This window comes from Branchiostoma belcheri, unplaced genomic scaffold (assembly GCF_001625305.1).
Source record: "Branchiostoma belcheri isolate BF01 breed outbred unplaced genomic scaffold, Haploidv18h27 scaffold24, whole genome shotgun sequence".
Lineage (NCBI taxonomy): Eukaryota > Metazoa > Chordata > Leptocardii > Amphioxiformes > Branchiostomatidae > Branchiostoma > Branchiostoma belcheri.
In genome coordinates, this window is record NW_017803843.1 from 498,479 (window position 1) to 522,724 (window position 24,246).

The 24,246-nt window shown below is 41.8% G+C and overlaps 4 protein-coding genes across 4 annotated transcripts in view; 3 read left to right on the plus strand and 1 right to left on the minus strand.

The window, feature by feature from the left end:
• Positions 1 to 10,814, plus strand: part of LOC109470909 (stromelysin-3-like) — a 13,911-nt gene extending 3,097 nt beyond the window's left edge. The window contains exons 2-8 of the mRNA XM_019770008.1: positions 6,822 to 6,874; positions 7,357 to 7,502; positions 8,373 to 8,588; positions 9,123 to 9,250; positions 9,654 to 9,789; positions 10,038 to 10,166; positions 10,594 to 10,814. Of these exons, the coding sequence (XP_019625567.1) occupies positions 6,822 to 6,874; positions 7,357 to 7,502; positions 8,373 to 8,588; positions 9,123 to 9,250; positions 9,654 to 9,789; positions 10,038 to 10,166; positions 10,594 to 10,814 (1,029 nt within the window). The remainder of the gene's footprint in view (positions 1 to 6,821; positions 6,875 to 7,356; positions 7,503 to 8,372; positions 8,589 to 9,122; positions 9,251 to 9,653; positions 9,790 to 10,037; positions 10,167 to 10,593) is intronic.
• A 295-nt stretch (positions 10,815 to 11,109) lies between these two features.
• Positions 11,110 to 11,763, plus strand: LOC109470911 (matrix metalloproteinase-19-like). Its single transcript, XM_019770009.1, has one exon. It carries the CDS (start codon positions 11,110 to 11,112, stop codon positions 11,518 to 11,520), a length of 411 nt encoding a protein of 136 aa, XP_019625568.1. The 3' UTR covers positions 11,521 to 11,763.
• Positions 11,764 to 15,444: 3,681 nt separating this feature from the next.
• Positions 15,445 to 19,405, plus strand: LOC109470912 (polypeptide N-acetylgalactosaminyltransferase 1-like). The gene is made up of 10 exons (XM_019770010.1): positions 15,445 to 15,509; positions 15,838 to 16,020; positions 16,364 to 16,530; positions 16,715 to 16,895; positions 17,149 to 17,349; positions 17,622 to 17,739; positions 18,276 to 18,473; positions 18,767 to 18,910; positions 19,129 to 19,218; positions 19,400 to 19,405. The coding sequence occupies exons 1-10, from the start codon at positions 15,445 to 15,447 to the stop codon at positions 19,403 to 19,405; spliced, it is 1,353 nt and encodes a 450-aa protein (XP_019625569.1).
• Positions 19,406 to 20,325: 920 nt separating this feature from the next.
• Positions 20,326 to 23,630, minus strand: LOC109471146 (threonine synthase-like 2). Its single transcript, XM_019770378.1, has 3 exons — positions 22,201 to 23,630; positions 21,600 to 21,736; positions 20,326 to 21,269 (listed from the first exon to the last, which is right to left on the minus strand). Exons 1-3 carry the CDS (start codon positions 22,255 to 22,257, stop codon positions 21,050 to 21,052), a joined length of 414 nt encoding a protein of 137 aa, XP_019625937.1. The 5' UTR covers positions 22,258 to 23,630; the 3' UTR covers positions 20,326 to 21,049.
• Positions 23,631 to 24,246: the final 616 nt, after the last annotated feature.

Here is a 24,246-nt window from a genome sequence, read left to right on the forward strand (position 1 = left end):
ATCCGGGAACGCCTGAAAAGGAGGCTAGTCTGGAGGGGAAATCCGGCACAGATGTCGTCAGGCACGAAGAATCAGTTCTGTCTGTGAGCTCGTCCCAACTCATGCCAGACTGACCTTTCCAAATGATCCTTACGTTTTGTCATCACGTCTGTTTGTAGTGAAAGATAAGCGCTTTGAAATGAGATCTAGTATGTTACAATAACTATAAAGAAAGGTCAGAAAAACAAAGAATCGTGAAGAAAGTATTTTTCTTTCCGATTGTCGGTAACTTTTTTTTGTTAATTTTCTTACTATGCTCTTTGATTCCAGAACGATTATTTTCTTGTCGCATGTCAGCTTTCTGGTCGAAAGAAACGATAAAAGAAACTTAAAAAAAATTAGGGCCAATGAACAGACATATAAACTTTTATGAAGCTTGTCCAGACTCATTTAGTACAGTGATAAACAGTCGACAAGTCACGAAGGACAACGAGTTCCGCAGATCTGGCACACTGACTGGAGTAGCCCTCCCCACGCACCAGACTGTACACCCATTTCCGTACGCCTAATTACGGAGCTCGTCTTACAGCCACAGCTCTCAAACCCCTTCGGACAAGTTTTAGTGCCGCTGATCACATAAACATGCCGGTCCGGGGGCTACTTGTCCGGCACTATTGCTACAAGGTGGTGTCACCGTTAGAAAAGAGTCTTCTCAACATTTATTCCTGGGTCAACGACCGCAAGACCGTTACATTGTTCAAGCCATTGGACAATTTTCACGACAGCTGTATCACACGTTTAGTCTGTGACTATGACCTTTATGATACAAAAAATCATTAATTTTAAGGAATAATGATCGACTTTATCGCAAAACAAGAAAGTTGATGATTGTTTTATTGTCAGAGAAATTAGAGCAGACCGGGTTTTGAATGCTGTTGCACGTTGTGGCGAATGACGATTCATTCGTTCCTGCTTATAACGGATCACTTGTCCACTTGATCTTTCGTTGGGCACAAAAATAACGCAACGTACAGTACATCAGGCCCAGTGGACGGCATCTGGCACAGTAGCGGCCACACATGTGTGTAAATTTGTTCAGCAGCCAGTCCTCGACAATGTGGTAAGGAAACTAGAGGAGACTAGAGACTCCAAAGTCTATGATTTGAGATGTCCATGAAGGCTTCATTTCACACCCTCCGGTAAAAGGTATAATTTCATCTCCACTACTTCTGACATGTACCATGGGTATCTGTGGCGCCAAAAAGGCTGAAATGAGAGACAAGTAATACATACGTCACCACATAGTCACTGAAAACATCTATCTACATCTGGGACAGAATCCTCGTCAACAAACATTTTCACCTAACAAAACAGTGCCTACTAAATGAAGATCATGATGTTGTTAGCCTACATACATGTATAAGATTGAGGATTCTCATTAGATGGCGTAGATGTTTCTTTCTAAATCCACGATTCGCTACGTACATGGTCTTGAAGACTTGAACTGCTGCTAGGTAACTTTTACCACGTGATATTCTTACCAGATCTATTCTTAGTTCGATGAGTAGCTTGCTTGAATACTAGTATTTTGAATCTTAACTCAAGTTCAGTTTCCAAAGAAACGCTATCTCAGTATATGGTATATCAACAAATGTAAAACAACAACCTGTACGTTTCCACACCCTTTCCGACAGAATGCACAACGAATTTCACGGATATAAAGGACGATTTTTTTTACGTTTTCTTATGTGTTTACTTGTCTTTCAAATCATACTTTTGCATACTGCGCATCGCATAATTATAACATCAAGGGTCACACAAATCCAATTTTGGTCGCTGAACAGTTAACGTTGCTCCAGTGGAGAGGAGGCTTTGGTGCTTGGCACTGATTCAAAGCAATCAGCCATGCCGTCCGTATGTAGCAGATCTAGTAGAGTAGACATGTTGGCACAGATTCGCCTGTAGACATGTTGGCACAGAATGACTTTGGGAGTCAGCCCCTAAATGTGTATAAACGTCAACGCCTTTCCATAAGTACTGAAATTACACAACATATCCCTAAGGATGACTTCGAATTCAACGAATGCATAGGATCCGGAACTCATTTCTGCCACAGACAATGCCAATTTGTTGATCCAGTGCTTTTTGCAAAGACTGAAATTTGCGACGATGTCGCAGTTGCAAAGCTTTGCTAATTTGAAAGACACCTTAGTGAAAATGTCTTTCGTCGTCCCTGCCTTCAGGTGTATTAGATTATCTCCTGGGAAAAGCAGTCGCATGCAACTTGAAGTACGACTCCACAACACCTAACCACCCGTGAAGCACAGGAGGCTTCAGAACGTTCCGGGAGAGTTACTACAGTAAAGGTCGCGCCAGTGACATTTTCCATTTGTTTCTAACACCCACCAGATGCAAAATTAAGTTAAGTCATAAATCGGCGAAGCTGCAAGGGTTTAATGTTAGAGACACCTCGGTCTGTTTTTGGTTTTGTACCTTTGAAAGGCTTGAAGGATTCGTTCTCCCGATGGTTTTGAACCTAGCTGTTCGGTCGGTCACACGTGTGACATATACGCCCATAGACACTGTCTGGTTGGATCTGTCATGGATGAACTCAGAGGTCTGGGACATAAAGTGAAGCGTACTAGCATGTTTCTGCCACCATGAACTAATACCATGAGCGAAATACTATTAAGAAATAATTATAAGAAACTGTGGACCCCGAACAATATCTAGATCAATGGATCCCAAAAAGACAGCGACAGGAAACACTCTTTTTTTGTCTTTCCTCGACCGCAAGTGTTGCTTGGTAAAAGTCCAAACTGATGGAAATACGAGTGTCGAAGATTCTCTAAGATACTTGTGTTCACTAATTATACCTAGCCTGTGTCTCGAGGCCTCACAGCAGTCTGGCTACATGCAGGTAACTGAGACGTAATATCACACTGTTTTTTGCAGCGCTTTGTGTAAGGGTTTCGTTTTATTTTGTCTCAGAAGGCCCCGGACGTTTCCAATTCACCTGCCCCGCGGTGCTCGGTATGAGCGTGCGTTGACACTGACATTAGCGCCAGATAGACGGCTGTTGGAACGCTTCCAGCCCCGCAGGTTCAGACCCTGGAAACCGTTCAAGTTGTGAGGCTCAGATGTGAGGCGTCTCTTTATTTTTGGGTACCACCCATAGAAACAGTCTACGATACAAAACAAGCAACCGTTTTGTGTCAGTGACAACGAATGTTATGCCTCTCAGATGTCAGTTTCAGGTAGCCTGGGTACCATCCTATTTGTATGCCGGGGCTCCCATACTCGCTACCCTAAGAAATATTTCTTAGGGTGGCGAGTATAGGGCCTGGAAACCGTTCAAGTTGACAATGTATCGGTGAGGATCACACCATCTAGTAGGCTGTGGAGATTTATTTTGTTCATCTTCCAAATTCTTTACTCAGATCAAACTGAGAGTGATACCAGATGTTATCTCTGCTTCCTCCTCTCGTCATATTGATGAATACCTGTTTCTTGAGTAAATGCATGTCAATCTTCAAGCTTTTGAAATATAGCTCCAAACTATCAGGCTATGTGAGGCGTCTGTTCATTTTTGGGTACCACCCATGAATATGTAGAACCAGCCTACGATACAAAACGAGCAACCGTTTTCCGTCAGTGACATCGAATTTTTGCCTGTCAGATATAAGTATGCTATGAGATAGGATTGATTCAACTTTCAGTTAATGTTGTGTGCGTTATGTTATTTTTTTTGATTAAGTCTCACACCTTTTGTTATGGTGGTTTTACTTTCATGTACATTTGTTTTGTTCTGTTCTGTACATTTGTTTCATTGTAATTTTGCGACTCCAGGAAGAATAGATTTCATGTAAATCTAATGGAGATCGAATAAACAAACAAACAAACAAACAAACAATTCAACATACTACATTAAAAGGATGACCAGAAAATTAACTTTGAAAATCCAGTTTAGCCAGCTTGATATTGCATTGGGTCCTTAACGGAGTTTGTTATTCTGTTGCCTCGCAGTCTTCCATCCTTCCGCAGCTGAATCAACTTCTCTATTACCGTATTGCCTTGAAGGTCGAGTCCCTTGACAAGTTGCCATTACTGTGAAGTACTTCGTACTTTTGTTACAGCGTTGATTTTCCTTTCAACACTTCTACGCTTAATTACATAGCCTCGTTTGCCAAGTCGCACTGGCATGAGACGTTCCTTCTGGACGTCGGAAATGATTGATGAAAAAACCTTCAGTCGCTAAAGCCTCCGGAAAACAAAATATCCTGCCAGCGTCCGTTTGTGGACAAGATATGTAAGCTATAAATGCATTGTCGCAAGTCTTTTAAAACCTTGTTTATAGTAATTGGACCAGGGCCTGAGGAAGATTCACCATTAGATTTTGGCCCTCTCGCAGCTTTTAACCTTTAGCTGTTTATTTTTTTTGAGTGGATTGAATAACTGGAAGAAAAACTTAAAAAAAGAATTTGAACCGGGCCGATTGAGAAGTAATTGAATTTCGGGCTTTTTGAAGTTCAGATCAGAAGCAAAGAGATCCCGTAGAGTTGTGACTGTTTCTGATTATTGAACGGAAATCGTGATGTCGTATTTCAAATAACAACATTGAGGAATACTCGCTGTTGGAATGGAAAGAACGTGTCTACAAAGCACGTCACGGTTCTGTCTTAAATCTCTCCGTGATGGTGTTGGCGAAACAGTGTTTGCTAATTGCACCCTTCAATCAAGTGTCGTGTTCATGTCATGTGCTGATCCTGGCACAACATCCCGGTTTACCTTACTGTCAGGCGCAGACGTTTCAGAGGATGGTGATGACTTTTCTGATGGACAGGTAGATTCACATGCTGGTGACACCAATGAGGCCTTCAGTTTCCACTAGGCCGACGATCGAATTGCAACCGTGCGGCCATACCAAATTGGAATGTGATGCAAGATGTAAAAGTATGATTTAAAAGCCAAGAAAACACACACAGCATACAAAAAATGTCACATTAGTCGTCATACGGTCGTAGCGCAATTGACATGGCAAGTAAGACAGACATTGTGAAGTTGTAAACTGCAACTGTTCCCATGTAAAACCAGTCGACCTATGATCAGGAAGACTGATATAAATGGAGGTAAGACGGGGGTTAAAATCTGGGCTTGTTCGGACAAGTATTACGAATATTTCACACTTGAATGATAGAAAGTGATAGGAATGGGAGGAGGTATTTGCCAAATACGGGCAGATGTTTTAGGATTTGGGGAGAGTCACGATGAGTGTCCGCTTGATAAGAGTTGCAATGGTAACTCCCTAAAAGCCAATTTTATATCTTACACTACGTCACTCAAAGCATCTCCTAGGTGTACACGCAAACATTTAAGCTTATCCTAGGTGTACACGTACATCACTCTTGACAAATGTATGTATCTAAGCCATCTAAGTTACGTGATTTTCTCGGTCAGAGATCCAACCACAACCGGTGACACACCTCTACTGTACCCAAACCTCCCCTGCCTTGATCCTGTAACGCTATATTACAGGGTTGTCAGGGCAGGGCACAATGTAAGAACACTCTCTTAGAAACCGGAGAGCCTCTCCACCACGTGTGGGCTCCAAGAATCAGTCCAGGAAGTTCTAATAAGTTGGTGTAAGTGAGCAGCTCTGACACTAATGAAGAAAACACCGTCCCGTCGTCTGGATCGCGGCTGGCGGAGTGACCTTACGTACTTGGGAATCCAGGGTCCGGCCTTGGGGCCAGCGGGCGGTACAAACTAAATCCGATTTGTCTTAATTCTGACACAGTACGTCTTTGCCCCTGGACGACACAGGAAGTCGTAACAGATGTTCTTGTTGTGGGCAAATTTATTTGGCAAGGATTGAAGTTTTGGCAATGAAAATAAACTTTACCAAAACACTACACTCAACTCAAAGGTATTATTTGCAGTTTACTCTCTTTATACGAAATATTTACACCCAATGGTATTGATAACGTAATTATGATGACGTTGGATAATCTTTTGAAAAGACCGATCCTGACCGTCCATCACAATTAGCCGTTCAACCAATAAGAATATTGCAATTAGAAGTTAGACCAATATTTTTATTTTGCATTCCAACGCTTTGACTGAGGCCTACTGGGCTATGGGATCGTTCTACTGTAGATTCATGGCGTTTACAACAAAGTATTGCGGTTTAAAATCACAGAACACTGCATTAGACGAGTATAAACGAATCACACCGAACAACACATCGTTAACATTACTTTTGTGGGTCTCTGAATACTTAAAATGTATTTTGAGGACGGCAAACATTCCAAACAGACCTTCAACGTTTCCGATTTACAAACCGTTTCCTTCCGGGCTGACAGGGTGTGAGGATGCTCCGTGCTAAATCGGGGTTTCTCAATCTGGCGTTAGGTGAAGATGCGTCACACCAGAGAGGCTACGTATAAACCAGGTTCAAGGTCAATACAAAAACAGCGTGCTCCTTAAGTTGTCTATCAGCTTGAATCTGTGGCTTTACTTAACGATCGGTAGCCTTCTCGTGGGGGAGGGTAAGATAAATTGCATGTACACGCATTTTCATGGTTTTTTGGAAGCTAAACAATCAACCGTGATAGTGTGTCGAGCTAGATACTTAGTAGTACAATATGTGGACTAGCAACGTCTCGATCGTCGAGCGATCGCAAAATGAGGGCATCGGCGGCATAGTCGTACATATGTCGAACAAAATTCATCTCAGAGAAGTCAACTCATTTCCCTCAGAGCTCACTATTTATGGCTGTAGTGAATGGTGATAGAATGTGTAAAATGTTACTCACAGTAACCCTGTACTTTGTCCTTCCCAGTCGAATATAGCGATCATCGACGGTCCGGACTGGAATGAGACTCAGCGCACGACGTAAGTACCTCTTCAAATCAGGCACCTGTTCGAAATAGACAAATGTTCACATTAGACACCTGTGCAAATAATTTTAGGTCCCATTCCCACTAGGTTAAAATTTTTGTCCGAATCGAGTCGAATTGATTCGCTTTGCAATTTGATCCGGCTTCGATCCATTAGCTATCTTGTCATGGTGACACAGGCCATACTAGCCATGCTGAAAATTGCATTCTGCTGTTCTTAAAAGGTTATGATCACGGACATATGGACAAAACACCGTATATTTCAGTTCAATTCGACTTCATAAAAGGCGTTATATATGGCGGATGCCGTCTAAAAGTTTGGTTTTATGCTTCTATCGTAAGTTGTGTGTATCAGTTTTAATCCTTCCCTTAAGTATGTAATAATATGTCCATCGGTAGTCGACAAAAATGTTGTTGACTCCATTCAAAAAAGCCTAGCTGATATATTTACGGGACAACTCCTGCCCCTGCCCTTAGCGAGCACCCCCGGAGTAAGCGGCAGGACCCGGCCATGGCGTACTACGAGCGGCTCACGGACCACTGCGGCGTCGACAACGAGGCCGACTTCACGCCGCCTCTGACCGGGGACGACGCCGCCAGAAGGAAAAGATACGCATTAGTAGGTATTACACATCTTATTCTGAACATAATAGGCAAAACAACGAAGTTATTGGCGAATGATAAAACATTTAGGCAAGTTTGATTGCACGTTACAGTTGACGGAAACCATGGCCAACTAAAGAAAGTACAACTACAAAACGGGAATTGCATCAATATGAGGTCGCAATTCCAGTATATGAAATAAGAATAGTTGGAGTTGCTATATACTTATGAAAACGAGGAAGCTTTCACAATTGGTTGTTTTTATCCTGTGGTGAGTAGGGCTACGGTAAAATGATACAGAAGTCCGGAATTAAAATGGGTACGGGTGGCATATATTAGTATAATGCCAACATTAGTCCTATGTACGACTATAATAGGCCAACGCATTTGACGTTGCAACAAATGAACTGATCCCCCTTTACTCCTTGACGAAGGCCGTAAGAGACGGCCGAAAGTTCCATGTCAGGTATGCTTTTTATTTGTTAGTCCTGTGATGTAAAAACTAGGGAGAGCTACAACATGTAGTCTGGTTACCAAACCTATTATAGCTCCCGAGTCCTACAGCCTCTCCGCAAAGGCTGTAGGACTCGGGAGCCATAACAGTTTGGTAACCAGACTAAGGCACCTTTTCCCTTTGTGCCTCTGGTGCAGTTTAATTTCTGTGAGCAATAGCTCAGGATATCAAAATGTCAGAAATTAACTGATGAAAAAGGCATCAATTTCGGACAAATGTCAAAACGTGCACATGTGTGTCTTTCTATGTTCTCCAGGGTTGAACATTCAACGACATCCACAGGAATGTGCGCTTATCATCAGGAGTATTATTCCTTCTCTTCAATGCGAAGAGAATGCATAAGTTTGTACCGTCCAAGTTTTCTTCTTCTCTCTAGGGTCCAAATGGAAGCGGACGGACCTGACGTTCCGGATCGTGAACAGACCCAGGTACATCTCTGAGAAGGAGCTGAGGCGGGTCATCCTGCGGTCCCTCAAGCTGTGGACAGACGTCACTCCGCTCACCTTCCGGGAGGTCGTCAACGGGGACGCCGACATCATGTTCGAGTTCCACCGCGGGGACCACAACGACGGACATCCTTTCGACGGGCTGGGTAAGGACTAAATAGGACAAAATATTCTGTTTATTTGTTTGTTTGCTTGTTTGTTATTTGTTTATATGAGTTTGTCACGACGCTCAAGAGAGGGCAAAACAGTTCCATACTTGCCTTTACATGTTCCCACACAAAAAAAAAACAAGAACAGTACAACAGATTACATAATCAAGTATATAGTATGATTTTTATAGTATGAGAGGAATCACTTTCAAAATAGCCCCAGGTTTTCTTTGGAAATTACAATTAGCCTCTTTATATAGATCATGACACGGTGTACATTTAAGAAAATCCGTATGGCAGTTTAAATCAATAGTATATATAGCTAGTAGCAGAAATGATATAGAAGTCCGTCATCAGCTCTGTCAAGTTATCCACAGGGTAACTGCAGTCCTGCTATATATACAACTAATTCTATAAGTTTACGTTGTAAAAAAACAGACAACATAGATTTTCACACTAACATTAAACCAATTACGGATACGAATGTTACAACTGACAAATTTACAGATACAGTGTCATTCCCCTGTGCAGGAGGTATATTCGCACATGCCTTCTTTCCTGAGAACGGCGATGTCCACTATGACGCAGACGAGCCGTGGACCACTGATTCTCGCTATGCCTCCTCCAAGAAAGACCTGTTCCTGATAACAGCACACGAGGTATGTAAGGGCGACCTGTCTCAAGTTTAAACGGATTGTATTCTAATCCTTTCATTCTGATAACACGACGAAAAGGAAACGTTTGTGTATTATTATTCTACACGCTTGACATCTGTATTTGTTTTTCAAGACCGTGGCAATGGCATTTCAATGTGTACTATCGCAAACTGAACTTGGAACAGTCATGCACGTGTCCAGAATTCAACCGTGTTGTAACGAAGTTTGTCATAGATCCTTGTTGTTCTGTCACAGCCAGCTTAAAAATCCTACGACATCAAAATCGCACGAAGGTCTACGACGAATGTGCCGGCGCTGTTATGTATCATTCATTGTACATTGAAGCGGTTCTATTGTCCTTCCAAAGACTCTTTGCACTAGTTAGATGTTACTACACCCCCTACAGGTCGGACACAGTCTGGGTCTGGGTCATTCCCAGCTGTTCGGTGCCCTGATGAGAAGGTCCTACCAGGATATCGCGCAGAACGGGGACTTGTACCGGCTGCCTTCTGACGACGAGAGAGGGGCGCTGGCTGTGTACGGTGTGTCTCATGCTATTCACGGTGTATTGAGACAGATATATGTACATGTACATGTACATGGACTACATTACTATGTACTATTTTGTACTGCATGTTTTAGGTGTGCACTGTTGCATTACCCGTATAATCCGTATCTGTGCGTGCGCGCGCGTATGAGTGCGTGTGTGTGCGTGCGTGTGAGTGTGCGCGTTTGTGTGTATGCCTGTGTTTCGACAGCCACAACCTTGCCTTTCTTTCTTCCATCCCAGGTGACTGTCCGAAGATTTCCTGGTGGTCGAATCACGTGGTGGGCACTAAGATGGACATAGGCCGTTACGACCGCTACTTTAAGAGACCGTATACCATCTGCAAGAACGAATATGACGCAATTATGCTGGGTAAGTCGTGGGTGCTTGAAAAACGATTTTTCACGAATACGGGACCTCCGGCTCAACGTCCCATCCTAGAGGTTGGCCTAACTACAGTCTCTTCCAGTAGCATAGTGTCCAAGGCGGGGTTCGGGCCTACGATATCATAATGACATTGTTTGCTATACATGCTGGTGATAATGTTTAAAGGTACACCGTGGATACCTATATGTCACTCGTGAAACATCACATAACGTCATTGAGGGGTACTAGATGATTTGAATAATTTGTTTGTAATGCATAAGTACGTGTGCGGTACACGTTACTAACAGATTATTCAAATAGAGTGACATATAGGTATCCATTGTTTTCTTGTAACTAATCGTTTGATGTATGAGGTGTAAATTGTCCCAGTGTATACTCTGAGTCTATCTGAACCTCCTAACTCACCCTACAGGTGTAGACAGGTTCACCTACGCCTTCAGGAAGAGTTTCTTCTGGCGGATAACGGACGTGGGGATCCAGGGGAGACCGCAGAAGATCAACAGGCGGTGGAAAGAGCTCGGTCCGGGGAAAGTCGATGCCGCGGCGACATCGAGGGCGACGCATCGGACTTATTTCTTCAAAGGTTTCTCTCTTCGAATTCTTTTGGCCAGTACAGTACAGACCCACTTTTGATACAGAATCTGCAGCTGCCCGCGAATGTATGATGGATTTTCGTATTAATCAGAGCTAGAAGGCAAAGCATGTTTTGTTTTCCATGGCACATATACGGCACAGAACAGTATAGTAATACACCCCACCGCTGAGCGACCAAAGAAGAAAGAACATGCCTTTTATGATCATACCTTTACATCTTGCATTATATTTCAGTTTTGAAACCATTGGTCGGTCGCTTAGCGATTGCCGTTGATACATATTGATGAAAAGGGTGTAGAGGCGTGAACTGCCCCCATTTTTCATAGATCCATCAATGTTTTGTCTCACCACAGGCGACAAAATCTTCCGGTTCTACCGGACGAGACTCGATCCTGGCTTCCCCATCTCGGCCGCGCGCGCCGGCATGCCAAAGTCGCCGGACGCCGCCCTGGTGCGGAGCGTGGACTACCGCGTGTACGTCCTGAAGGGCTCCCGCGTGTACGCCTTCGACGAGCTGACCAGGAAGAACGTGCCCGGCTACCCCCGGCCCATCTACACCGTCTGGCCCGGCATCCCTAAGCGCATCGATGCGGCCTTCCAGTGGCTGAACGGACGGACTTACTTCCTGAAGAGGGACCTGTACTGGAAGTTCGACGAGGACACGAACATGCAGGAGAAGTGCAACCCTCGCGCCGTGTCCCACTCCTGGTTATCCTGCTCCTCAGACAGGGTTATAGGGGACTAGGGGCAGACGTTTTAGGGACTAGAGGCCAATGTTTTGAAATTGTGTATATATTCATGTATGTGTCATTGTTGATGGGTTGTACGGAATACAATTTACAGTTTCGCAATTTTATTTGCTTTTACAAAAACTGTGCGGTCAGTCTTTGTAACTAACATTGTTAAAATGGATGCAGACATTTAGGTAAGACGTCGTAGTCGAATATATACATATATATTCAATGATTACCTCTTTTGCATCTTCCAAACATGACGTATAAAATGAATGTAACTCACTTTATTAAAGCTTTAAATGGTTGATTCTATGGTGACACTAGTCCGAAACGCAATTATCATGATTGCATTTATTGAAGAGATATTGATTCTTTGAGTTGATTTATTCCAAATGTGCCGTTGGAAATTTATTGTTGGTCCTATATGCTATGACTTTATCTATTGTTCCTAGTATATATAGTGTTAGTTTTCTGGTGTTCTATTGTCTATATTATGTCGAAGATTTAGGAGCAAGAGAAAAATTATTATGAAAATTATATTCAGTACATACATTTAACATATACCTAATGGACAATGCAGCATCTTAACATAAGGTAAGGTTAACATTTATCACTCCAAATTAAATCAGCTGTTTTTCTTCTTTGATGGTCTCATAATTGTTGCACTATTGTTGTCTGATTTTCTGTTACATGTGCCTCTCTGCCATTCATTGTAAAATACTAGGATAGATTTTACAGCATTACCTATTTAGAATGAAGAATTTTTAGGAAAGCTAGCATGCAGTTGCATATTGGTGAAGGAAATACTGCTACATGTAAATGCAGTCATCTGTCCAATTATTAAACTTTAAAGATAAACGTTAAGAAACATAATCGATGGTAGTCTTTGCTTTTGTTGTGCGTGTGTTTGCGTTTGTTTGTGTGTTTGAGTGGTTGCATTTGTTTACTGGTGTGTTCCTACAGTTGAATTACAGCATATGGGTGGGAGAATTCCCTAACCGTGACAGACCACAAAAGGTTAGACCCATGAAGTTAGGCCCAAGAAGTTGGTTGGAGTCTGTGCCAGACGGAGATATTACAAGACTGTGTCCAACCTCCCGCGTCACTGCTTTCTGAGCCCAAAAGCTATCTACCAGACAAAACTTTGTGACCCCAGCATGTTCATTCGAGTTCTCATCAAGACCTCCAGACTAACAATTTATATAAAGACAATCCATCTAAGCCTTCCCGAGTTATTGTAAAAGCCTGTGGGCATGTGTCATTTGATCTTTAATAGGTGATTTTGTAGATTTTGTCTAGAATAGTGAAAAAGTCCCAAAACTAATCATTTTGAAGTTGTGTATGCCAAATCTGTTAATTGATATCTATGGGCATATATATCATATGTCCAAGGTACACGAATTTCACGTCATCTGGTGTTGATATGAGGGAACAGGAGCCCAGAAATTTACATTTTTGTCTGACCTGTTGAAACAATTAAGTGGTATTTCGAGCTAGGAACAACAAAATATGATGGAAAATGAAATGTCTCTGATTGCCCATTTAAAGTTCTGTTTACACAGCTTTGACAGCCTGTGACATGTTTATACAATTTGATGACGGTGTATTGTTATGTATTTGTATTAATGTGTCAGATAGGATATGCAACATGACAGCAACAACATACAAAGTAGAGATATGAGTCGGTTTCCGAGTCGATACATTCAGAGGGAGGAAACTCTAGTGCTTGAATATTTCCATACTGCAGAAAATCAACCAAGATCCAGCCAAGAGTCTGAGCATTTCTAAAGTTTAACTACGGCGGTGAAGGTATCTCTTGTAAGTCACATTCTTTACTAGTCACCATATGTATTGCTGCTAGCCGGCCCAGAATACCTTGTGTAAATGTGTCGTTCTATTCATGGCAGAACACTAATCACTTGCAAACTACTGCTATGCCATCCCGGTCGACAAGACCAACATAGTTAACCTTTTAGGCTCATAGTTCGATAATAAGTCAGCTTGGTTCGGTGTCTCCAGACACGCAATTCTTATCTGACAGCTGATTGGTGATGACAATCCTCGAAGACAGTCAATTATTCAGAGTAGAATCTTCCTACTGTGTCAGGGTCCTACTTAAAAATTGTCTGAAATGCCAACGGGACAAGGTTTTTAAGATACTAGTACGTTTTGTATATGTTTTCAGTATATTTTTCTGCCACTTTTCAAGTATCATACAGTATTTAAAAACGGCACAGGCCGTCCCTTGTCGCGGAAAGGCGCCGTGAAAGTGGGGGGGGAGTGGCATTTTTGCGCTTTTGCTCAGGACTCAAAATTGTATAATTTTGTCACAATGTTTATACAGATACAAAATACAGAGATTTCAAGATGATACAATGTTGCAGCAGACCCTTCTGAGAGTGCAGAAGCGGAAATGCAACATGAAGGCAATCTTCACGTGCACGTATAGGGGTCGTAAAGTTGCGGAAAGGAGGAAGAGACTTCCCCTTTACGTCAATTTAAAGCGTGCTTAAATACTAGTTTTCGTGCCTTGTTTGCTTCTGTGCCAATAATTTAATCAATTGGCGTTATCACAGCAGAGTGACTGATCAAGCCATTTAAAGAAATTCTCCATGTTGTAAAATTTGGAAATATACACTTACAGTAATGACGTCACTACGCCAAATAACGTTTTAAATATGCCTACATACCAGGTAATATATGAATCTACATCCTTGAAATCTGAAAAAAAATCATGCTTTATTCTACCCAAAAGTTAAGGATCTTTACATACGTCTGTCTGTCTGTCTGTCTTTTTTTCTTGATTGGAATTGCAACAAGACAATACAATGCAACAAGACAATATAATGCGGGCACCAGACGTAAATATACATTTCATCACAGTAAATATACACTCCACCAGACATTAATATACACTTTACCACAGTAAATATACACTCTGCAACACTGACAAGCATAAACATTACTGCCTGTCTATAAAGTACATGTATTGATATCCCTGTGAACGGATTTACAAGAGGAGTGTAGGAAAAAGTTGCGTTCTATGTCCCTCTCCTCAGTGCCACGTGGGTCAGTAAATTTTCGAGACATGTCTTTCACTACAGATTTCGTCAAACTTAGCTAAGTATACAAGCAAAACTTCTCCCTCAGAAGAGATGTTTAGAGTTATAGCTTCGATTCTGTTCCTACACAAGCGTTGTTCTCAGCTAGAGCTTTCGACTAGTCACTCTGATCTCCTTCAATCTAGAGAATAGTTGTAAATCTGAACATTCATATGAATGATGGAAATTAGAAATGTCAAAGAAATAAAAAAAAAGAATCATATTCATAACTTCTCTTCTGCAGGAAACCCTCCATATAAGTTTATAAACAGAACGTTTTTTATTGAATGTCAGAGCAACAAAAACTAATCAATCAATCAATCCATTCATTTATGCTCAGCCTTAATGAAAGGGAGCTTTTTCACTATATTAATATATAGCGATAGAAAAAGAATTCTTTGAAAGATTATTCGTCACTTAACTGCCATTTGGTTTTATGTCATAGGAAGAAAAGAGCGGAGATAATAAATCATGAAGATGCGGCTGAGCAGGAGGGTCCGGATTCTGGCCGCCCTGTTGTCCGTGTTCGGATGGTGTGCGATAACATTCATGGAGCTGAGAATCCTCGGATTACACGAGCAAACCCCAGTAACTGTCCGCCTTACCTCAGCTACAAACAACCCAAGCACGGGGTTCAGACAACTTCCGGCGAGAGAGCAGGACGAGGATAGAACAACCTCTCAAAGTGAAGTAAATAAACTCAGTTTGGTCTTAAAAAAAGTTTTATCCAAACTAAACAGACTAGAAGGCCTTGCGAAAGAAGACAGGGATAGAAGTGCAGCCCTGATTGCTCGCCAGGACTCTTTTTTACGCGACAGAAAAGCTGACATGAAGATGGGGGTCAGTACGAGGCTGAAACAGGAGGCCGCTGACAATGGCATGTTTCAGTTGGATCAAATGTGAGTTCTTCACCTCCTTGTAATAAAAAAATATAATGCACAGACTTATACTCAAACTGTAAGAAGAAGTTCGTCTTTCAGGTTTTTGCGCAGAAAATATCACGTTGGCCAGATTAAGGTCCATAAAAGGACTTGGAAAAGACTATGGGAGTTGAACACACACCACTACCAGTGGACTAGCCCCCTGCTGGAGTGATTGCACTGCACTGTGTGGCCCAGGGCCGCCCTATGCGTCACCTGATGCGGGAGGAACTTTGAAGTCCACACGGCCATAGCTGTCACACTGGGACAACTCGCATACTGACTCCTGTTTCTCTTCTCCCCCTAGTAGAGCACCCCCACGCGTGGTGACAGTCCCCGTCGGTCCGGGAGAGAACGGCAAAGCCCTGTACATCCACGGGCAGGACACGCGTCAGGCAGCGGAGCAGCTGCACAACCTGTACGGGTACAGCGTCCTGGTCAGCGACGTCATCAGCCTGGACAGGAAGATTCCGGATCAACGGGACACATTGTTAGTACTCCTACATCTCTTCTATATTTCTCATCTTCAAAATGGGGTATCTTTTAGAGGCAAGATATTTTACGAATTATACGGGTATGCCAGTTGTCGTATCAAGAGTGACAATTGGCAGTCAACATCTTCTAGATTGTGTCTGGGAAATGCATTTCTCTGAGACACCGCGGTATCAAACATTTCACACACACGCACGTACACGCAAACTCACTCACACACACACACACACACACACAAACACACACACACACACACACACACACACACACACACACACACACACACACACACAAACAACAAACACACACACACACATTAGTATTGTCACCATGTACTGCAGGTGCCTACAAGAAGATTACCCTGACGACCTGCCCCAGGTGTCGGTTGTGATGATCTTCTATAACGAGGCTCTGTCCGTGGTGCTCCGGTCTGTCCACAGCGTCATGAACCAGTCTCCTCCGCACCTCATCAGGGAAATACTCCTGGTGGACGACTTCAGCGACAAACGTGAGGAAAATTAGTGTCTCACATTATTAGTACCATTGTATGTGTACACCTGATGAAACTATTTACGGATGAAAGTCCAGCATCTTCTTTGGCCGGCATTTGGTATTTGTACAGTAAAGGGAAACTCCTAGTGACCTGGAGTTTTGCGAGGTTTAATAACAGTCTTGTCCACGTTTCTCCCCAGCTGACCTAGCGTTTCCCCTCGAATCCCACATCTCGACCAACACCAAACTGCGGGACAAAGTAAAGATCCTGAGGAACACCAAACGGGAGGGTTTGATCCGGTCCCGTCTGAAGGGGGTGCAGCAGGCCCAGGGTCCGGCTGTCGTCTTCCTGGACTCGCACATTGAGTGCACGCCTGGGTGGTAAGACAACCCGGATGCTGGTAATGCGCTAGGGTTAGGGTCTCCTATTTACAAATCGTAAATTTCAAGTCAATTCATTGATCTAAATTGACATAAGTCGAAATAAGAGTTCCAACTGTCTTTTAGGCAAATATCATTAAATTTTCCGAACGGGAACTCAACCAGCAGAATCGCCGATCAGGATCTGTAGAGGTAGATACGGGGATTCTGCCAGATTACAGTCTCTACCTATGAAACATATATTTTTTTCCAGGTTGGAGCCTTTGCTGGCACGTATACGGGACAACAACAGCACTGTGGCGTGTCCAGTCATTGACCAGATCGACACAAAAACATTTGCTTACGAACAGCCGAACTACTTGGCCGGTGGATTCTCCTGGGATCTCACCTTCATCTGGATAAACGTCAACAAAGAAGAAATGGCGAGACGAAAATCAGCCATAGATCCACTAAGGCAATTGCCTCATTGTCTATTGCTCATTGTCCATATTGTTGATTGGTTATATGCACACATGTCAAATTCAACAACTTGTAAACACTGAAATATCGTATCAAATGCTGAAACTGTTTCCGGCATCAAAGCCCAAAAGAGGTACTTTGTTAGCTGATGAAATTCCATGTTTCTTACGACGAAATGTATATTATTAGGTACCGTATTAGAATATCGCCTCCTTGAGTGACAGATGTGAATTTGACGCTCTTTCTTCCTCCCCACGCTCATTGTAGATGCCCTGTTATGGCAGGCGGGCTCTTCGCCATCTACAAAGATTACTTCCAACACATCGGAGCCTACGATCCGGCCATGGAGATATACGGCGGAGAAAACGTCGAAATGTCTTTTAGGGTAAGAGCAATAGAGGTAATGTACATTGGCACGAGTATTCAGTATCGGTACTAACCAGGAAACATGGTTATTAAGAGATACAAACATATGTCAACATGAATAATATTCAGCAATAAATAACGTACCAATAAAACGTATTTTAGTATGTCGGTGAAGGTTAGACATCCAGGTAATAAAATACACTCAAAACAGATGCTCAAGAAACTGGATATGATTTTGGAAATGGTTATTCAAAAAACGTTACAGCTATTCAAACAACTGGGTATGGTTTTGGAAACGGTCAGGCGTTTCAAGTAGCATCCACTATCTGTCGTCCAGTGTCATTGACGAACGGTAACAGTGTCATTGACGAAAGGTACATGTAGTGGATGCTACCTGAAATGTCTGACCGTTTCCAAAACCATACTTACTATAGTTGTTTGAATTACTGTTTTTGGCGTATTTTAGTATGTTGATGAGGGACCTTGGTTATTGTGTAGGAGTAGCCACCAAGATAATTATTGTTTTGGTTATTCAACGTGGGACGATGTATTTAGGTATGGCAGTGCGGAGGTCGGATTGAGACGGTACTGTGTTCCCATGTGGGGCACATTGAGAGAACTGCCAAGCCCTACCTGAGCTTCAGGTCCGATGACACCAAGGACATCGACATAGAAGTCAACAAGGTTCGCGCGGCCGAGGTGTGGATGGATCAGTACAAACGATACCTGTACGGAAGAAAACCCTACTTGAAGGTACTGAACTATTGGTGTGTAGCGTTTATATATATTATACATATAGCACATGAGAATATTATGGTAGGTGATTTTATTGGAAGGAGCCCTCAGAATGATATGAAATATATTAAAAGGGTTTGGAAATGAAGTTGTTGCAGTCCAGCATATGGACATCGATGTCAATTTTGTTCTCTTACTTGTTGTTGAAGATTGCAACACAAAGTTCCAATATACAGACATACAGCCCGATAGGACATAAATGTACAACAAAGGTTACTCGTCCCATAACTTAATCTCTAGAACATTTCCAGAACATTTCCTACGGAGACATCAGTGAGCGGCAGGCCTTACGGAAGCGTCTTGGTTGTAAGAGTTTCCAGTGGTACTTGGAGAATGTGTACCCGGACAGACTGGAGCAGACTGTGGAAAGTGGCTTCTACAGGGCCTGGGGCGAGGTAGGACAGGTTAACATTACTTTACATTTGTGGCTAAGGTGTACTTGTATTCCACTCAAATGATCTGAAATTTGGTTTGGGTGTGCTTTCATATACTGGATATATGCACAATGCACTAACCCTAGCCTGGAATCCAGTACTCAGACTAGTAACAGTTCGAAGCGTACAAGACTGGATTCCAGGCTAACTTATTAATCCCCATACCTGTCATCACTCAGCTGCGGAACGTCCAGACAGGCCTGTGTTTGGACCACATTGACGGACAAGGAGTCGGACTATGGGACTGTCATGGCCATGGTGGACCTCAGGTAGGCTGTTCTATATTATGTTTACCGCTGTCATGTGACTAAGGCCGAGTTTAGGCACAGATTTTCACGTCAGCGGTACTGCCGACAGTGGAAATGCTGTGTAAAGAGAATTCCCCACAGCATAGTCCCGCTGTCATCAAATTTTCAGTGTTGGCAGGATTTGCCAGTGTTTGCCAACCAGCTTTGATGGGGCAACTAGAAGCACATTATTCCAAAAGGATACGACTTTTTTCTGTCAAGTGTTTTGTCCAGCTCACAACTAGGTTTGATCCTACGGACCTACCCAGCATACACAAAAAGGACATACAAATCCATTCAGTATTATATTGCTGCACTCACTGCACCTAAATGGAAGATATCTCGTTTTTTCAAGTCCTTTCGTTTTAACTATTTCTCTAGTTTTTTGCCCTGGGAATGCCGGAAAAGAGAAAAGCGATACATAACATATTGACAAGCCTTGCAGAATACCAGTGTGTGGGAACCCAGGGCACTGCCAAATTAGAAGTGCCCATCATCGAGGACTGTCATACCGGACTACACGAGAGTTGGAATCACAACGGCAAGGTGAGAGTGTTGCATTTGACGTAAAATTTTGTCTTTTTTCTGACTCCTCTTTTGGTACATGTTCCATTCAATTTTTTCTTCTTCCCTCTCTGTTTCACAGCAAATGCACAAGCTTATATTTAAACTGCACGTGTTCTTGATACACCATTACATATTTTTAAGGCAATTACAATATAGAAATATATCATTTCCTTATACCACAGGGCGGGATGCTTCTAAACACTGAGACTGGACTCTGCTTGGACGTGGGACAAAATGCTTCCACAGGAACGAGAGCGTTCGTCAACAACTGCACCAAAACCGCCTCTCAGTCCTGGACATTCTCAGAGTACTTTTTTACTACACCGTGAGGTCGGTTTACCGGACACAACAGGACAGTTGAAATGTTACCAGATATTATGATAGGGCCTCCTATTTGAAAAAGAGTAATAAAAGCTACCTATGTATTTATATGAGATGCTTTTCACCATCGTATTAAGACTTAAAAAAAAGCAGCTGCATCTAAAGCTTGCTGTAAAAAAAGACTGCAACGAAAAGCTTGTTGTGACTGTATTGTAACCTTTTCTCTGTTTTGTGCATTTTCTTTCATCACTAAGTAATTAAAACTGTTTCATTGTCCTGTCAAACTCGTTAAAAAAAGACCTCACATGATAACAGTAGAATGTAAAAATTACAGATAATTCATTTAAAATCTCTGTACATAACTTATCAAGAAGTTTGCCATTAAGGTGTTATGAAACACTGGCTTTGGATTTTAAATCTTTGGCATTAAACATTTGGTATTCATGAATCATAAATAAATAATAGGTAATGTACCTTGAGTTTGACAATCAATGATTGCTATTTATATGGCACTAAAATATAGCTTTGAAACCATTTTGGGTATAAAAAGGGTATGAGAAGGTTCTTAAGTCAACAACCAGTGGGTTCTTACATCTGACAAACCAAATGGTTGTCGCATAAATGACTTTCTTCAACAGTCTGTTCCCAAACTGATGAAATTACTGTAACAGTAAATCCTGATATTTTCATGGTACTTTTATATTCATGGTTTTCATGGTCACTTCTGTACCATTAACGTTATTAAATCATTTGCCTTTAGCGCCCCTCTATGCACATGCCGCGATCGTGAAAATGAAGTTCCTTGGACATGCGTTTTCCTCAGACCGTGACATTTTACTACCGTGAAGATGAGAAGTAAGTGTTATGATCATGGTAAGTCTCTATTTGCAGAAACCTCAGGCAGATGTCAAAGACAAGCTCTGCACTACAAGTGTTCAATGTCTACTTGGAGTGCAGAGTTTGTATTTTGGTCCTGAGCATGGCCTGAGTCCTGTCCCTGTTTCATGTCCTGGTACCTGGTGGGCATGGAGTCCAGGGCCTGCAGTTCTGGGGTGGGCTGGGGCAGCAGGCCGGCCTTCTCCACAGCCTCGGGGAACTTAGCTGCTGCTGCCGTGGCCACACACACTCTCAAACTGGAACTGGTGCTGAAAAATGATGTAATGGTATCGGTATACAGTTCTCCTGTATAAAACGTCATTGGACACTAAAAAAGGAAATTCATTTTGGAGATTTCACGCATCCAAAAAGTATTGAAGGGTGCAATCCTTGGCTTTCTGAATTCCCCATGTCAAAACTCATAAAAAAGAGTAGTATGATTGGAAAACACCTTAAGCAGCTTGTACTTACTGTACTAAATTGGTGCGTTACGTCTAGGGGATGGATATTAAAAAAAGTGTTTCTGTAAGTTATGAAATAAACAATGATGAAACATAATTGAGAAACATCTAAAAGTGGAATTAGGCAGTTGTGTGTACCTCTCTTGTGCCATGTGGTAGAAAGCAGCAACAGCAGTGTGAGGACATAACAGATACTGGTTCTCCTTCCAACATGTCCTCATGGCCTGGAAGGTGTCAGCTTCTGTCACACTATAGGATCTCAGCACTGCCTGCAGCTAAGGGTGACAGACAAACAAAAAGGGCTGCAATTCATGAGACAGACAGCTACAACTTATCAAGGCCCAGGAAAATCTATGTTGTGTTTATCATTTCAGTCCTGAAAAAATAGGGTAACGTATAGGGATTCTCTTTTTTCAGCCTATGTTATAGACCAACAAATACAGTTTAACAAAGAACTTAAATGCATCAGGATGTTGGTATTTTCAATATGATATTGGAATCATGCATTGTGGAAGCACAAAGTATAAACTGAACAAAGAAGTACTATATATATATATATATATATATATTGCACATTGAGTTTGTATTACTTTTTTTCTACGGTAACAGAAATCAAAACATGTTTGAAAGCAATTCTTAAACATTTTCATCACTCACATTACTCAAATTGACTTACAACACTTACGTCACTCTTATTGACATTATGTAAAGAAAAAATAACACATGATGTTGGGCCAACCTTGTGAAGTAGATTGCCAGGGATGACAGTCTTTCCTGTAGCCTCAAACTCCCTCATGAGTCTGGCCACCAGGGCAGAGTCCTGGCCTGAGAACAGGTGCAGGATTCTCTCAAAGTTATAAGGCACCTGGGAACAAACGAGTAAGGAAGTTGTCTGTACTGTACTTTCATCTTAACCCTTTAGCTGCCAGTGTTTCTCACCAATACATCCCCTCTGTGCCAGGGTTTCCAGACCCATTTGAAATAGGGGGTACTACCTTTGTATTACTGTCTTTTTGTCATTTTCTCCTCAACTTACCATATCATGCCAGATATCATTGGAAAGCTAAGAATGTGTACTTTACAGAAAAATATTTCAAATGTAGCCTGGCATCAATAGTAATGTATTACAAGGGCAATAATGCAATAAAATAGCTGTTTTCATAGTTTTTTTTGTATTATAATGCCTAAACTATATAAAAAGTATAAGTATGAAACCTATAACATTGCTGACATGTCCTGACACTATGAGAATCACATACACGTGAAAATACAGCACTCAGGTATCATTACAGGTAAGTTTATGATCAGATATTGTTCTAGGTGCTGAACTGACTATTCAGCTAAAATACTGATCTATTACAACATATTTCACTTCTTTCTGTACCCTTATAAAAGATGGTACATAGACTTGTTACATACCATATGAAAGCATATAGTAGATACTATAACTAGAAATGTATATTAACTTGATAACATAAACTACAAGGGTCATAAACGGGTAAAGAGGCAATAAAATGTACAATTTCCACCTTGCTTCTATACAATCAACAATAAGCAACCACAGAGTGACTTGGGCCTTGACTTAACAGATCCTAACATGTCCTGACACTATTAGAACTACATACATGTAAAATACAGCACTCAGGTATCATTACAGGTAAGTTTATGATGGATATTGTCCTAGGTGCTGAACTGACTATTCAGCTAAGACACAGATTCATTACAACATATTACACTTCTTTCTGTACCTTTATAAAAATGGTACATAGAGTTGTTACATACCATATGGAAGCTTATAGTAGAGTCGGGAATGTGTGTCAACTTGATAACATAGACCATAAGGGTAATAAACAGGTAAAAAGCAATAAAAGGTACAATTTCCATATTGTTTCCATACAATCAGCAATAAGCAACCAAAGAATGACTTGGGCCTTGACTTAACAGATCCTAACATGTCCTGACACTATTAGAACTACATACATGTAAAAATACAGCACTCAGGTATCATTACAGGTAAGTTTATGATGGATATTGTCCTTGGTGCTGAACCAACTAACATATACAACATAATACATTCCTTCCTGTACCTATGTAATCGATGGTATATATACTTGTTACATATCATATGAAAGCTTATTGTATATACTATGTCTAGGAATATATATCAACTTGACAATATAAACTACAAAGGCAATAAACAGTTAAAAGGCAATAAAAAGTATAATATACTTTATATATATATATATATATATATACCAAGGAAAATTTTACATAAAAGCTGCTATAAAATAGAAATAAAACTTGCCACTAAATCCACTTTGTGCAGTGAAAACATGGGAAGACTTGGTCAGGCTGTTTTCATCCCCCGTCGGCCAGTTTGTGCCATCAAACCTTGGATTAGTTGCAGCTTGAGGGGCGGCTCTGGGATTTAAATCCCCATCAGCTGGCCGGCTGCAACCTCGCCTGTTAGTGCCACGTTCCTTTGTTGCTTGGCCTCTTCCACACCCCCGACCTCGGCCCCGACCTCTACCCCTAGCACGACCACGGTCATTAGTAGCTCCAAAGCCGATGTCACATATTCACCAAATTATGCTATCTGGTTCCGTGTACACGTGTTAGCACATTTCCTCCCCTGTCTGCTAACACGATCCGTCTCACTTTCACTCTCGATGGAATCGGGGTCTGATATACGTTAACCATAGGCTAAATCAACAGTAGCGACCTCCTCCAACAGTTCTTCGAGGGTAAACGTCGTCATTTTGGTGTTAACAGTCCGAATTCACCG

What these genes read in the sequence shown, in the direction of transcription:
- LOC109470911 (XM_019770009.1), top strand. Translation starts at nt 11,110, where the DNA reads ATGTTTTGTCTCACCACAGGCGACAAAATCTTCCGGTTCTACCGGACG.
- LOC109470912 (XM_019770010.1), top strand. Translation starts at nt 15,445, where the DNA reads ATGGGGGTCAGTACGAGGCTGAAACAGGAGGCCGCTGACAATGGCATG. An exon ending in GGACGACTTCAGCGACAAAC is followed by an intron (nt 16,531 to 16,714) that starts GTGAGGAAAATT and finishes GTTTCTCCCCAG; the next exon opens with CTGACCTAGCGTTTCCCCTC. An exon ending in ACGTCGAAATGTCTTTTAGG is followed by an intron (nt 17,740 to 18,275) that starts GTAAGAGCAATA and finishes CGATGTATTTAG; the next exon opens with GTATGGCAGTGCGGAGGTCG.
- LOC109471146 (XM_019770378.1), bottom strand. Translation starts at nt 22,257, where the DNA reads ATGAGGGAGTTTGAGGCTACAGGAAAGACTGTCATCCCTGGCAATCTA. An exon ending in CTGGCAATCTACTTCACAAG is followed by an intron (nt 21,737 to 22,200) that starts GTTGGCCCAACA and finishes TGTCACCCTTAG; the next exon opens with CTGCAGGCAGTGCTGAGATC. An exon ending in TACCACATGGCACAAGAGAG is followed by an intron (nt 21,270 to 21,599) that starts GTACACACAACT and finishes ATCATTTTTCAG; the next exon opens with CACCAGTTCCAGTTTGAGAG.